The sequence below is a fragment of the Paramisgurnus dabryanus genome, chromosome 10, assembly GCF_030506205.2.
Source record: "Paramisgurnus dabryanus chromosome 10, PD_genome_1.1, whole genome shotgun sequence".
NCBI classification, from domain to species: domain Eukaryota; kingdom Metazoa; phylum Chordata; class Actinopteri; order Cypriniformes; family Cobitidae; genus Paramisgurnus; species Paramisgurnus dabryanus.
In genome coordinates, this window is record NC_133346.1 from 18,071,533 (window position 1) to 18,084,180 (window position 12,648).

The following is a 12,648-nucleotide window of genomic DNA, read 5'->3' on the forward strand; positions in this document are numbered from 1 at the left end:
TCCCATTGGGTTTTCTCCTAGGGGTTTTTTTAGTCCCAGGGAGAGTCAGCCAACTTTGGCTTAACTTAGCACTTTACTGTATAGTAAAATTTATTCTACTTCTTATACTATCTATTGATTTTCAGTGTTCTCCTCTACATCTACTCATGTAAAGCTGCTTTGCAACAATTAACAATTGTGAAAAGCGCTATATAAATAAAATTGAATTGAATTGTTTTGTTGGCTATTGTTGCGTAGGTTTACATATAATGTAAACAACATTGGTCCCGTACATACTGCATATTAATTCCGTTGTCAGTTCACCTTTTAATGCTTAATCCTGTTCTGTACACACACAGTTCAGTCATTTACAGGACTGACAACCGCATTCTACAATCGATTTAACTCCCGCAAAATGCAGGTAGCGATAACCGCATTTACAGAAACTCTGCATAGTGTGTACATAACTGAACTGAACAACTAGTAGGTAATAAAGTCAATTCCTGAAAAAAATGTATTCCTAGAAGTAGAAAAAGTCTTCTGTATGTGCGGTGCAGAAAATGACAGAGGCACGAGTGTTTGCTGACTAGTGTTGCCAGATCTTGCACAAACAAAACAGCGAACAAGAAAAAATCCAATAATAAATCCAAATGCTTTACCTCAAAAACCTAATTATTGGGACCGGCACCTTCACACTTTAACAACACCAAAAACTTGATCGCTTTATGAGCCAAAAGACATAAACGATTAAGCGCCAAAACTGAATGTACATACAAAAAAGACAAGGACCTGGCAACACTGCAAAACAGCCCGCTGTGTAGCAGCCTCAAAAATGCATACAATCACAACGCCAAGACGGAGGTTCATTGCAAAACATAACCCTGTTAAATTATCTTGGTCAAAGCTGTGAGTGATAAGCACGCGAGAAGGCAGACTGGTAGAGCTGATCTGTCTTTTATAAATCTGATAAAACTAAAGACTCTTTGGAGATATGAAGGAGGCAGTACTACTCTATAGGTACTCAAGATTAATATGATATTAACAGAAACACTGTTTGTTATGTGACCTTTAAAGGGACACTCCCCTTTTTTGAGAATATTCAAATTTTCCAGCTCCCCTAGAGTTAAACATTTGATTTTTACCATTTTGGACCACTTTTAGCATATCTTAGCATAATCTACTGAATCAGATTAGACCATTAGCATCGCGCTCAAAAATAACCAAAGAGTTTTATTAGTTTTATTTAGAGATATTCTTCCTATTTAAAACTTGACTCTTCTGTAGTTACATCGTGTACTAAGACCGACAGAAAATTAAAAGTTGTGATTTTTTAGGCAGATATAGCTAAGAACTATACTCTCATTCTGGCGTAATAATCAAGGACTTTGCTGGCGTAACATGACTGCAGCAGGCACAATGATATTACGCAGTGCCCGAAAATAGTCCCCTGCTATTAAAAGTTACTAAGGGGACTATTTTCGGCTGCTGCGTAATATCATTGCGCCTCCTTAATATTTAACTCTAGAGGAGCTGGAAAATGAGAATATAAAAAGTGGTGTCTATTTAACTCTTTCGCCGCCATTGACGAGTTATCTCGTCAATTAAGAGAAAACGCTTCCCTGCCAATGATGAGTATTTCCGGCTTTCCGCAATGCCCTTCTGCAACTTTTTAAACCCGGAAGTATTGCCCTATGGCAAGCGGCTGCATGTCCGTGTGCTCTGAATGGGATCTCTATGAAAAGTCCGTCACAAAAATGGAATTATCTCTGCTTTTTGCTCAAAATGTGGTGTTTTTGCAGAAACCTACCCATATTCAAGAGCTGATTACAAAAGAACTACTGAAGGTAGGATGAAAGGTTTTTTTTTTTTTAAAGCAGAGGGTCTGTTCTTTCATTTGGTATATTGTATGTTTATATATTTAAAGAAGAACATTTTCTGGAAGGCATTAAACTTTTGTGAAAATCATGAAAAACGCTGGCACTGGCTGGCAACTTTTTTTTAAAACGCTGGCGGCGAAAGAGTTAAGAATGCGTATGTTTTATTGAACAATTTATTGCAAGAATTACATTAATCAGATTATAAAGTGTATGAGGTAGATGTCCAAACATTTGCAGTTAACCTTGCTTAGCAATTGCAGCTCGCAGGCCATATTTCCATCTTGTTCTGGGTGCGAAGTTGTGGGGGATGTAGCAGACTACCACAATCTGGCATATTTTACAAGCAATGTCTGAATATGTGGTCTGTTATAACACCTTCCTTCATCATGCGATGTGTTGAATTACCGCTGCCATGATTATGAGAAAATGTACAGTTCTGCTTACTGTATACTCTTAACGTGCGATACTAACACAATTGTGCTTATGAAACACATTTCAGTCTTTGACATGACCTTACTCAGTCAATATTAAAGATATCAAGGTTATATTTTCTCATATTTTCATCTTTTACATTATGTAGGAAACAGTAAAAAGCTGATTTTAGCTGGTTTACACTTTTGTTGCTGTTTTTTCTATAAAAAAAGCTTAATTTGTATAGAATAACGCATGTTTGTGACACCTTTCGTTGACTTATTTAATATACAGCTGTTTGGCCCTAAACTAGCGCATTTTGCATCTGTTCAGTTTATACTGTAGTACAATGCAACTGTTAGGTCGCCCTCTCAATCATACTGGCAACGTTGCATATTTGTTATTTCCTAACATTTCTCACCTGTAACAAACTAAAGCATGCAGACAGAGCCTGTCGCTCACAGCCGTGGGGATATGATGGACTGCCAGGCACAGAGCGATCGTTCTCAATCAATGAGAGCAACTCCACGCCTCAGTCAATGCAGCAAAATTAGATCGGTTTCCCACTCCTGCCGTGGCTGCTCTTTGAAGAGACAGACTTGTGTGGGTTGATGTCTGTCAGTCATGTAAACGAATCGAGGTCAAGAAAAAAACACATTTGCGCTCCGTTTTCCGTGGTTTGTATCCTTCGAACTTTGTTTGGAGGAGTTGGTGGAGTTCATTAGAGCCTATTGTTCAATTAGCGTCTTGCTTGTGAAAAATACCGTAATCAAATTACCTCCGTGATTGCCGTCGCTTGGCACGAACAACGCAATGTGCCGTTTGATTTCTTGTATCGCCATGATAGAAACGTTTATTCATTTTAGCAGCAATTAAAATGCTTTTCTGCATAGCGCCGGGTCTGCATAAACAAGTGGACTTATTAGTTACAGAATGCTTCCCGACAGCATCCAAGCTCCCTTTTATGTTTGCTTTGTGATAAACCTGCGGTGTTGTTTTAATTGCATTGTATTTTCAGGTTGATACATATTGGAAAGTATCGTAACACATACAGCGGGATACACAGCACAACAGTGAACACCCACAGGGAGGGTTTTGGAAGTGTTTCGCATTCATTCTCTCTTACAGGCATTACAAAACCTCTTCAATGAAGAGTTTGACATTATGCCTTGAAGCAAACACCACTGTGTGTCCCATCTTAAAAAGGATACTGTAATTCAAATACTGGCTTGTTGCCAGATGGTCATCTTGTGGAAAAATGTGTCCCTTCTGGTGCACAGGCAGTACTGAGGGCCACTCATAAAGTTATTGGATACCGTACCCCCCGAAATGCCTAACTCTTAATTAAGGCTTTTAAGAAAACAGACAAAGTAGTAGTGTTAATCGTTGGGATTCTTAGATAGATTGGCAATTTCACGAAGAGACGGTCACTGGGGCATTGGATCCAATTTCCCAGAGTGCTGTTAGATTAGAAGGTATAGCTACCTGGATCAATACCAGAGGCTGATCACACACCTACAAGTTATTCTATCTTATAATCTTACCCTTTGTGCCCCTGAATGTCCCCTTTTTACCTATTAACCTTATCTTTAGATTAATTTTACTTTCTTGTGCATATCCCACAATCCTTTGTGTAGAAGACTGATAAACGGAAGCTTGAAATGTTTAATTCACATGTATTTCTATTACGTTTTTATCGCGATTTTCATTTTCTAGCAAAGCCGCTTTACGGTAAATCAAGCAATAGATACATAAAATGCTTATATCTTCGGAAAGTAAAGTTTTGGTGCCAGCTGTTTGTAGATATGATATATAACTACTGTTATTAAAGAATTATACCGTATTTCTTTGTATTTAAGTCCAAGTTCAAAATAACACTCTATAAACCGCTCCATTGTGAATGCATTGAGCTGTCTGAACCATTGCTGACGGGAGATAAAGTGTTTGTCTGAACAAAAAACATGACCTGTTTCACAATGGAGCGGTTTATAGTGTGTTATTTTGAACTTGGACTTAAATACAAAGAAATACAATATCATTATTTAATAACAGTAGTTATAACAGCGGACATCAATGAATGCCATATGGTGTTGTGCTGGGTACACGCAGCTATACGGAGTACCCTTATTAGATGGCATGGGGTAGCCTATATCCACCTCTAAATGTGAAATATTAAATATTAATATTATTTTTTATAATGATCTTAATGCTGAAAAGTCAAGCAGCATAAGTTAAGTGACAATACTAGACTATTTTGGAGTGGACTAAGGCTATGCAAGACTAGTCTTACATGCCACTGTTTTTGAACTTGGGACTTAAAGGGACACCATAAAACTTTTTGGCCACTAGGGGGTGCTAGACACGTATTTTTCACTTCTAGCGCCCCTAGAGCCCACAAGCGCCGCAGCACTGTCGCAAAGGAAAGGAACTGGCCAACCTTAAAACTAAACTAAAAACTAAACATTTAAAATGCTAAATGATCAGCATTTTGAGACAACAGGGAGAAACGCAGTCATGTTACAACTTTCTGATGAGGAACTCGTCGTGGCAGAAGCCATTTCTCAATCTGAAGGTTGCAGCCTCCGGATGTCGTATTTCTAAGCTGTATTCGTCATCAAGACTCTCTTATTTCACAATATTAACAATTACAAAGTTGACTATTATACATAGTTAATCGTAAATTGTTGCAGTATGCTTATGACTTGCGAATGTAATGCTCAGTTTACCTTAATAACCCAGGCTTGATGACGTGTGCAGCCTGCATATTTGACCTCCGGAGGATGCAGCCTTCCAATTCAGAAACGACCAGACGTATTTCTTTGCCTTTTTCCAAACAAATATTGTTGCATCCTCTCTCTCTCCCTCGCCACCAGGATTTTCCGCAATGGCGCTCGTTATTCCTCTTTTTTGTGTGAAAATCGCTCCAAATCCAAGTAAACCCATGCGTTTAGGTCTGCCGCTTTGTAATACGTCACGCGAGTGACAGCGGAACGCAGCAAATGAGGAAGAGAGAAGAGAGAAACGCTCGGATCTGATTGGTGAATGAGTAGGGTTTGGTTTTACACTGTGAGCAAGTTTGACTGCTGTAGCATCTTGGATTGTAATGTAAATACCATAGACACAGTAAAAGAAAGGTAAATACGTGAACACAGCATCTGAATACAGGGAACTATATGCAATATAATCGCCGTAATTTATAAAGAACATCGCATTTATGTATGAATCAACAGTTTATATAAAAAATTGCCTTAAAGGGGAATCGAACCCGGGTCGCCCGTGTCATAGGTCCGTGACACTAAAGACTGTGCCACAGAGTCACATAATAGAAATTGCTCTCTACACTCCTTAAGTAGCCTCCAGCAAAATTCACGTTAAAAACAAATTGTGTGGAGGAAGTGACGTATGCCGTAAAGCAGTCGAATTTTGTAGTTTTTTTTGTGCTCTGGTTACTACCAGAAACCCTAAGTTTTAAAATACGAGTAAAAGTGATACAGACCGCGTCAGGCTATGGTAGACATGTCATTCAACCTATTTAAAGTCGATGTACTATCACAAGGGTCTTGAAAATTTATTATGAAGGTTGAAAAATTACATGGTGTCACTTTAAATACAAAGAAATACCGTATAATTCTTTAATAACAGTAGATATATATCATACAAACAGCTGGCATTAATGAACTGCCTCAGGTGACGCAGTGAAGCGCTGTGATTTCTCAAAAAAAAGTTTCTCGGGGAACGCAAAAAGTTTCTTAGGGGACGCAAAAGGTTTCTCGGGGGAACGCAAAAGTCTTATGAAAGAACGCAAAGTTTCTCGGGGGAAAGCAAAAGTTTTGCGAGAGAACGCAAAAAGCTTCTCGGGAGAACGCAAAAGCTTTTACATTTTTTCTCTCTCTAATCCTAAATATTGTCCATCACCATGTCCCCTAAAGGGCTCCGTACCTTTAAGCCTAACCTTTTATACTTAAAGAAAAAAAAATATTTTTATTTTATGGGGAATTTAAAGGTGACATTTCACCCTTTTTAAGATATAAAAAAATTAGAAATTTTCTCTGTCCCCCTCTCTCTCTGCACTAAATGGCAGTGACATGGTTGGATGCAGATTAAGGGGTGGTATTTTTGTAATAAGATCCAAAGATCTTAAGAAAAATAAGATCAAAAGTTTAACATCACAAGGGGAGCCAAATTTCAACAACCTATTTTTTACATGCTTGCAAAGAATGGTTTACCAAAACTAAGTTACTGTGTTGATCTTTTTCACATTTTATAGGTTGAAAGAAGCACTGGGGACCCAAAACAAGAAAAAGATATATCCCCTGACATATCAGTATTTTGGGTTTTCCTAAATATTCCCCAGTATTTGGTGTTGAATCCCTATAGCACTGACAGCATTTAACCCATTAACACTTACTTTACCCTAACCATGCCTGATTTACCTTCCTTACAGCCCAGATCCACTATGAGCCTGCCCTGCCAGCTGAACGTCAGCGTCTCACCCAGTGTGCGCCCGTCGGCCACATGTTAAAGTTTATCATCACGTACCCAACTGTGAGTGACACACATAACCCATCCATTTACCCACAGCCAGATTAACCAACTTTCCAATTAAGTGCAATCAATTCCTCATACAGCTCTAATTGATTAAATATTATAATACAGTTAAAAGACACGAAGACCACTGTCTCTGTTCAGTGAACCATATTCAATGGCAGTTTTTTAATTTAATATTTAATCATTGCCGTAAGGCTATACTTCAGTGCAATTTTAATTGGATCGTGAAAGGATTGTGCATGTAATCACACTATAAAATGTTTTCTTAAAGAACACCTTTTGTGCAATCCGTGCAGTTAGATAATGTTCCTGTCTGAGTGCATATGAATACATATCATAGTTTTGTTTTATTGGCTGTAATTGCATATATTCATGAATTATTCATTTGAAATACTGCATTGCATAAAAGTATGTAAAGCATATTGTTGCTATAGGGCATAATTGCTTAGTTTTCACCAATTACACAGCAATATATTTTTTATTTGATTGACTTTCCTTATATGTGCATATAAGCATAAAGGGATAATTCACTTAAATGATGAAATTGTGAAATTTACTCACCCTTATTTCATTCTAACCTGCATCACATTCATCCAACATTGATTTTTAATGTCAGTGCTGCAGAAATAATATATAAATAAAGAAATGTCTTAATAAATACATGTAGTAGTAATACAGGAATAAATGTAGAAATGTAATATAAACACATGTACATTTATTTATTCATTTATACTTAAATAATTTCTTGTCATCCATGCTTTTCAGGCGTTTTGGAGAGAAAAGGGATTCTCGGGAGAAATCGTGGCTCGCCCCTCCAAGGATTGCCCTTTAAGTGTCACATTTGATGCCACCAGCCCCAGAGGTAATCCTGCGCTGGTGGGATTCATCGCTGGCGTGCAGGCTCGTGACTGGTGTGGAAGAAAGGTGAGAGACAGAGGAAGTGTGTGAGAGCGAGTGAGCGAGATAGAAGGAAACATACTATTTAAATAGCATACACCGGGGGTGAGAAATGGAAAGAGGTAGATTATGAGGAAGGATGTTTAATATGTTCCAGTGTCAGGTCTATTCTCAGTTTCACACTTTCAGTGGAATGAGACAAGAAGAGGTAAAAAAAAGATGGTTAAGGATGCAATTTGTAACTTTTTGATAAAAAATCTGCTTAACAGGCTACAGGTGAAGCAGCTTTTCTGCCAGCTGATCCCAGCTTTACGCCTGTAAACTGTTCTAATTTATGTCTCAATAATCATCTTTTAAATTTCAATCCTTTATTTTTTTATATTTTAATATGTTTGTGTGCTGCTGCGCACGCATTTATGTGTGTGTAATAAGCAAATGTGCGTATTACTAATGCGCTCTTTAAAGGGACACTCCACTTTTTTTTGAAAATATGCTCATTTTCCAGCTCCTCTAGAGATAAAACATTTTAGTTTTACTGTTTTGGAATCCATTCAACTGCTCTCCGGGCCTGGTGGTACCACTTTTAGCATAGCTTAGCATAATCCATTGAATCTGATTAGACCATTAGCATTGCGCTCAAAAATTACCAAAGAGTTTCGATATTTTTCCAATTTAAAACTTGACTCTTCTGTAGTTACATCGTGTACTAAGACGACTAAAAATTAAAAGTTGCGATTTTCTAGGCTGATACGGCTAGGAACTACACTCTAAAACTAGCGTAATAATCAAGGACTTTGCTGCAGTGACTTGGCTGCAGGAGGTGCAGCATAATATTACGCTGTACGTGAAAAAAGTCCCCAGCTTTTGAAAGTTACCAAGCTGGGGACTATTTTCGGAAAAATATGGAAAATATCAAAACCCTTTGGTCGGGCTAAAAACTAGCAAAAAAACACTTGCGCCGGCGCCTTGATAGGGTCCTAGGTGTTTAGGGGTGTGGAAATGTCTCCATATTAAAGGAATAGTCTACTCATTTTCAATATTAAAATATGTTATTACCTTAACTAAGAAGAGTTGACACATCCCTCTATCATCTTAGTGCAGTGGTTCTCAAACTTTTTTGGCTGAAGTACCCCTTTTTATGATTTTTTTCAAGCCGAGTACCCCTTAACCAGACAACAAACATTTAGCTTTAAAATACAGTGAAATGAGGTACATTTAACCAAATAAAACATATTTACAACACTGACAGATGTTACTTACTTGAATATATATATATATATATATATATATATATATATGTATATATAGCGCGTGCGCCAGACAAGATCAACAGGTTGAACTCGTACATGCATTTTGTACAATGTGCTTTAAATTTATGATTTTTTTTAATGCATCTTTGTGTAGTCCTAATGTCATGTAAAATACTATCATCATGATTTACAGATTTTATTGATTTATTCCTAAATGTCAGTTTCCACTTTCTCTCACGTACCCCCTGCAGTACCCCAAAGTACCCCTAGGGGTACGCGTACCCCCATTTGAGAACCACTGTCTTAGTGCGTGCACGTAAGCGCTGGGGCGCGCTGCGACACTTCGATAGCACTTGGCTTAGCCCCATTCATTCAATGGTACCACTCAGAGATAGAAAAAGCGCTACGTTTTATTTTGTACCACCAAACTTGCTCGTATAACTACTCGTCTTAAATAGGAAAAACGTTGATGTGTTTGGTCACTTCTAACTTTATCTCTGAGTGGTACCATTGAATGAATGGGGCTAAGCTAAATGCTATCGAAGTGTCGCAGCGCGCCCCAGCGCTTACGTGCACGCACAGAGATGATAGAGGGATGTATCAACTCTTCTTAGTTAAGATAATAACATAGTTTAATATTGAAAATGAGTAGACTATTCCTTTAACTCTTTGGCCGCCATTGACTCGAGAATTTCCGGCTTTCCGCTATTATCCACCGCAACTTATAAAATCTGGAAGTAGCGCTTCACGTGAAAGAACTCCGTGTATGTTTTAAAGATCGCTCTGCATCTGATCTCTATCAAAAGTCCTTAACAAAAATTGAATTATCTCAGCTTTTTGCTCAAAAATTTGTGTTTTTAAAGAAACCTACCCATATTTGAGAGGTGATAAAAAGAGAACTAATGAAGTTAGGATGAAACGTTTTTTTTTTTTTTTTGAAAGTAGAGGGTCTGTTCTTTCATTTGATATATTGTTTGTTTATATATTTAAAGAAGAACATTTTCTGGAAGGTATTTTCTGGAACTTTTGTGAAAATCATGAGAAATGCTGGCGCTGGCTGGCAACTTTTTTTAAAAAACACTGGCGGTGAAAGAGTTAACAGACCAGTGTGCAACCAATAAATCAATCACAAATGTTGAAAGTTTGTAATAACAATGGCAATTGCTTTTGGACATCTTTTAAATAATTTATGCCATTAACCTTGCAAAAATGTAGCGTTGATTCGTTCTTGATGAAGCATTGTCACTAATGTAAACAGCTTTGTTTTTTTTTCCAAAGAACGCGACGTCTCTGGAAAATCCTGTATAATTCAACCAATCAGAGAAAGGCTTTGATTGCTTAAGTGTTTTTCAGTTAAGCGTGCCATATGCATCAGGCATTCAGCCAACAGTTGGTGGGCGTGACGTCTGAGGCTGAGACTAGGATCATTTTAACCAGCCAAATTTTGGCATAAGCCTGGACCAGCTTGGATATGTATACAGATTTAAATGCGTCTTTTCGGCAGAGTAAATAAAACTCTGTTTGTATCGGCGTAACGAGGAACAAAGTCATTTACTTGACAGCAAAATGGTTCCAATAAGCAAGCAAACTATTTCATATTAGCTAAATGTCAGAGGAAGTGTTAAACCTAAAGCTTTATCTCGGAAAACAACCCGCCGTCAAAAGCTCTGGTAATGTGACAAAATATTGATTTATCTGCCACCCATCGCTCAATCAAAGATGCCCACACATCCGGTGTCTGAAGCGGAAAAAGCAACCCTGAAGCTTAAATCCATGAGCCTCAAACCAGATAAACACATCATTTCATGTACGCTGGTGGTTCAGTGCATAAAAGCATTCTAGATTGAGCATTTGCATTGTGTGCTTACTTCATTTAATATGAATCAATTGACAGGAGGATTCGATATTTCCTTGTAACGCACAAAGAAACAAAGCAGTTATCTGGGGTCTGGTTCTTTGTACAGATCTGTATCACTTCACATGAATAAGATGCCAACGTTTGATGAGCGGACATGAAATGTAATCTGTGCATTCTGTTTTATAGGCAGGCATTAGAGATAGTAAATAGCCCTCCAGCACCTCGCAGGCATTTTTATAAAACCCTTGCAGGTGTTTTCAGCCTCCGTACCTGGTGTGAGGCAATAATTGTACTGAATTATGGTCTGGGACACTGGGATCGAGAGGCAGTGTGCACAACATGCAGATGCAGGATTTTATGCGCCTACTAACATCTGTCACTCGCTGGGGTTGTAACAGCAGGAGTGCACGGCCCAGCCCTTCTGCACACATAACTCATGTAGATCTCAGGCTGAAAGGGCTATGAGTTATTCAGATTGATGGAGGATGGAGAACTGGCCTGGGACATTTTTCTGGGAAGCACAGTTATATTTTAAAGCCTTCGGCCTTTTGCTATACTGTAATTTGAGAGATCTACCGTTGAGCTGTCAAATCAGTTTATTACCTGATGAAGTGATTCATTCATTAACATTATTTGGGCACATAAGTGAGACATTACATACTAAAATGTGACATAGAATTAAGATTAAACAGTCACATTTTTACAATGAAGTTGTATTTGTGCCACATTAGTAAATGGGTAAGCTAACATGAACTAACAATGCACAACAGGTTTTTCATCATACTGTATATGAATCTTTGTTAATGATAGTTAATGCAGATACAATTGTTCATTATAGTTCACTGTGCAATAACTAATGTTAACAGTTACAACTTTTGATTTTAAAAATGTATAAGTAAATGCTGAAATGAATTTTAATAATAATTGTAAATTTTTAGTTCATGTTAGCTAATGCATTAATTATTATGTTAACAAATAAAACCTTATTAAGCTTTTCCAAAATGTCCTATCAACAAACGGGTCAAAGGCCACGACTAACTGTGTTTTTATATCATCATTTTCATTTTAAATAAACTTTTTTTATTGACAACTAATAAACAAATGTTTTTGTGCCTATTTCAGATGGAGGAAAGAAGAGACGCTGTCATTTCCAATTTGGTGAAATATCTCGGCCCCGAGGCGTCCAACTACATTCACTACCAGGAAAAAGTATGTAGTCAATTCAGCAAAAGTAATATTTTTGGAGTTTTGGACAAGTAGGCTGTTTCCAATGACAGTGATGGTAAACTTTCTTAGTTTCCAAAACATATCTGTCCTACGCGGATCACAAGTGCTGTGATTGGTCCGCTAGAGTAGACTGTGTCTGCGTCACATTTTTACATACGTTTTACAGGGTTACATGCGTCTGTACTGCCTACCAGCGGCCTCTGCATGTGTAATTGCACATCGGAGCGGATGTCGATGAAAAAGTATGAAGGAAAACCGACGCATAGCCTACGGGGTCTAGGCCTTGAGAATCACTGGTTTAATTTGTTGCGGCTGTCATTGGTAACACCAAAAATAAATACACACAGGTTTTCCAGTACCTCTGAATGTGGTTGAAAGTGGGCGAGCTCAAACCGTTTTGAACAGCCTCTTTGATTGGAACATAAACTTATAAAAACAGCCTGATGGAAGTGATGATAAAAATAAAGTTCTCTGCAATGTCTGCAGCAAGGAATTTGCATATCACCGGAGTTCGTCCACTCTAAAGTACCACATCAATGATAAGCATCCAATAATGTCTCGTAATACCAAAGGTAAAGGGGCTGATTTTTTATTTAAGGTT

General features: G+C 37.9%; 1 protein-coding gene across 1 annotated transcript in view; it reads left to right on the forward strand.

Annotated features, from left to right (window-relative positions):
* The window catches only part of LOC135779687 (probable flavin-containing monoamine oxidase A), a 45,595-nt gene that overhangs the window by 13,974 nt on the left and 18,973 nt on the right, over positions 1–12,648 (forward strand). The window contains exons 8-10 of the mRNA XM_065290491.2: positions 6,712–6,812; positions 7,581–7,739; positions 11,943–12,029. Coding sequence (XP_065146563.1) covers positions 6,712–6,812; positions 7,581–7,739; positions 11,943–12,029 — 347 coding nt within the window. The remainder of the gene's footprint in view (positions 1–6,711; positions 6,813–7,580; positions 7,740–11,942; positions 12,030–12,648) is intronic.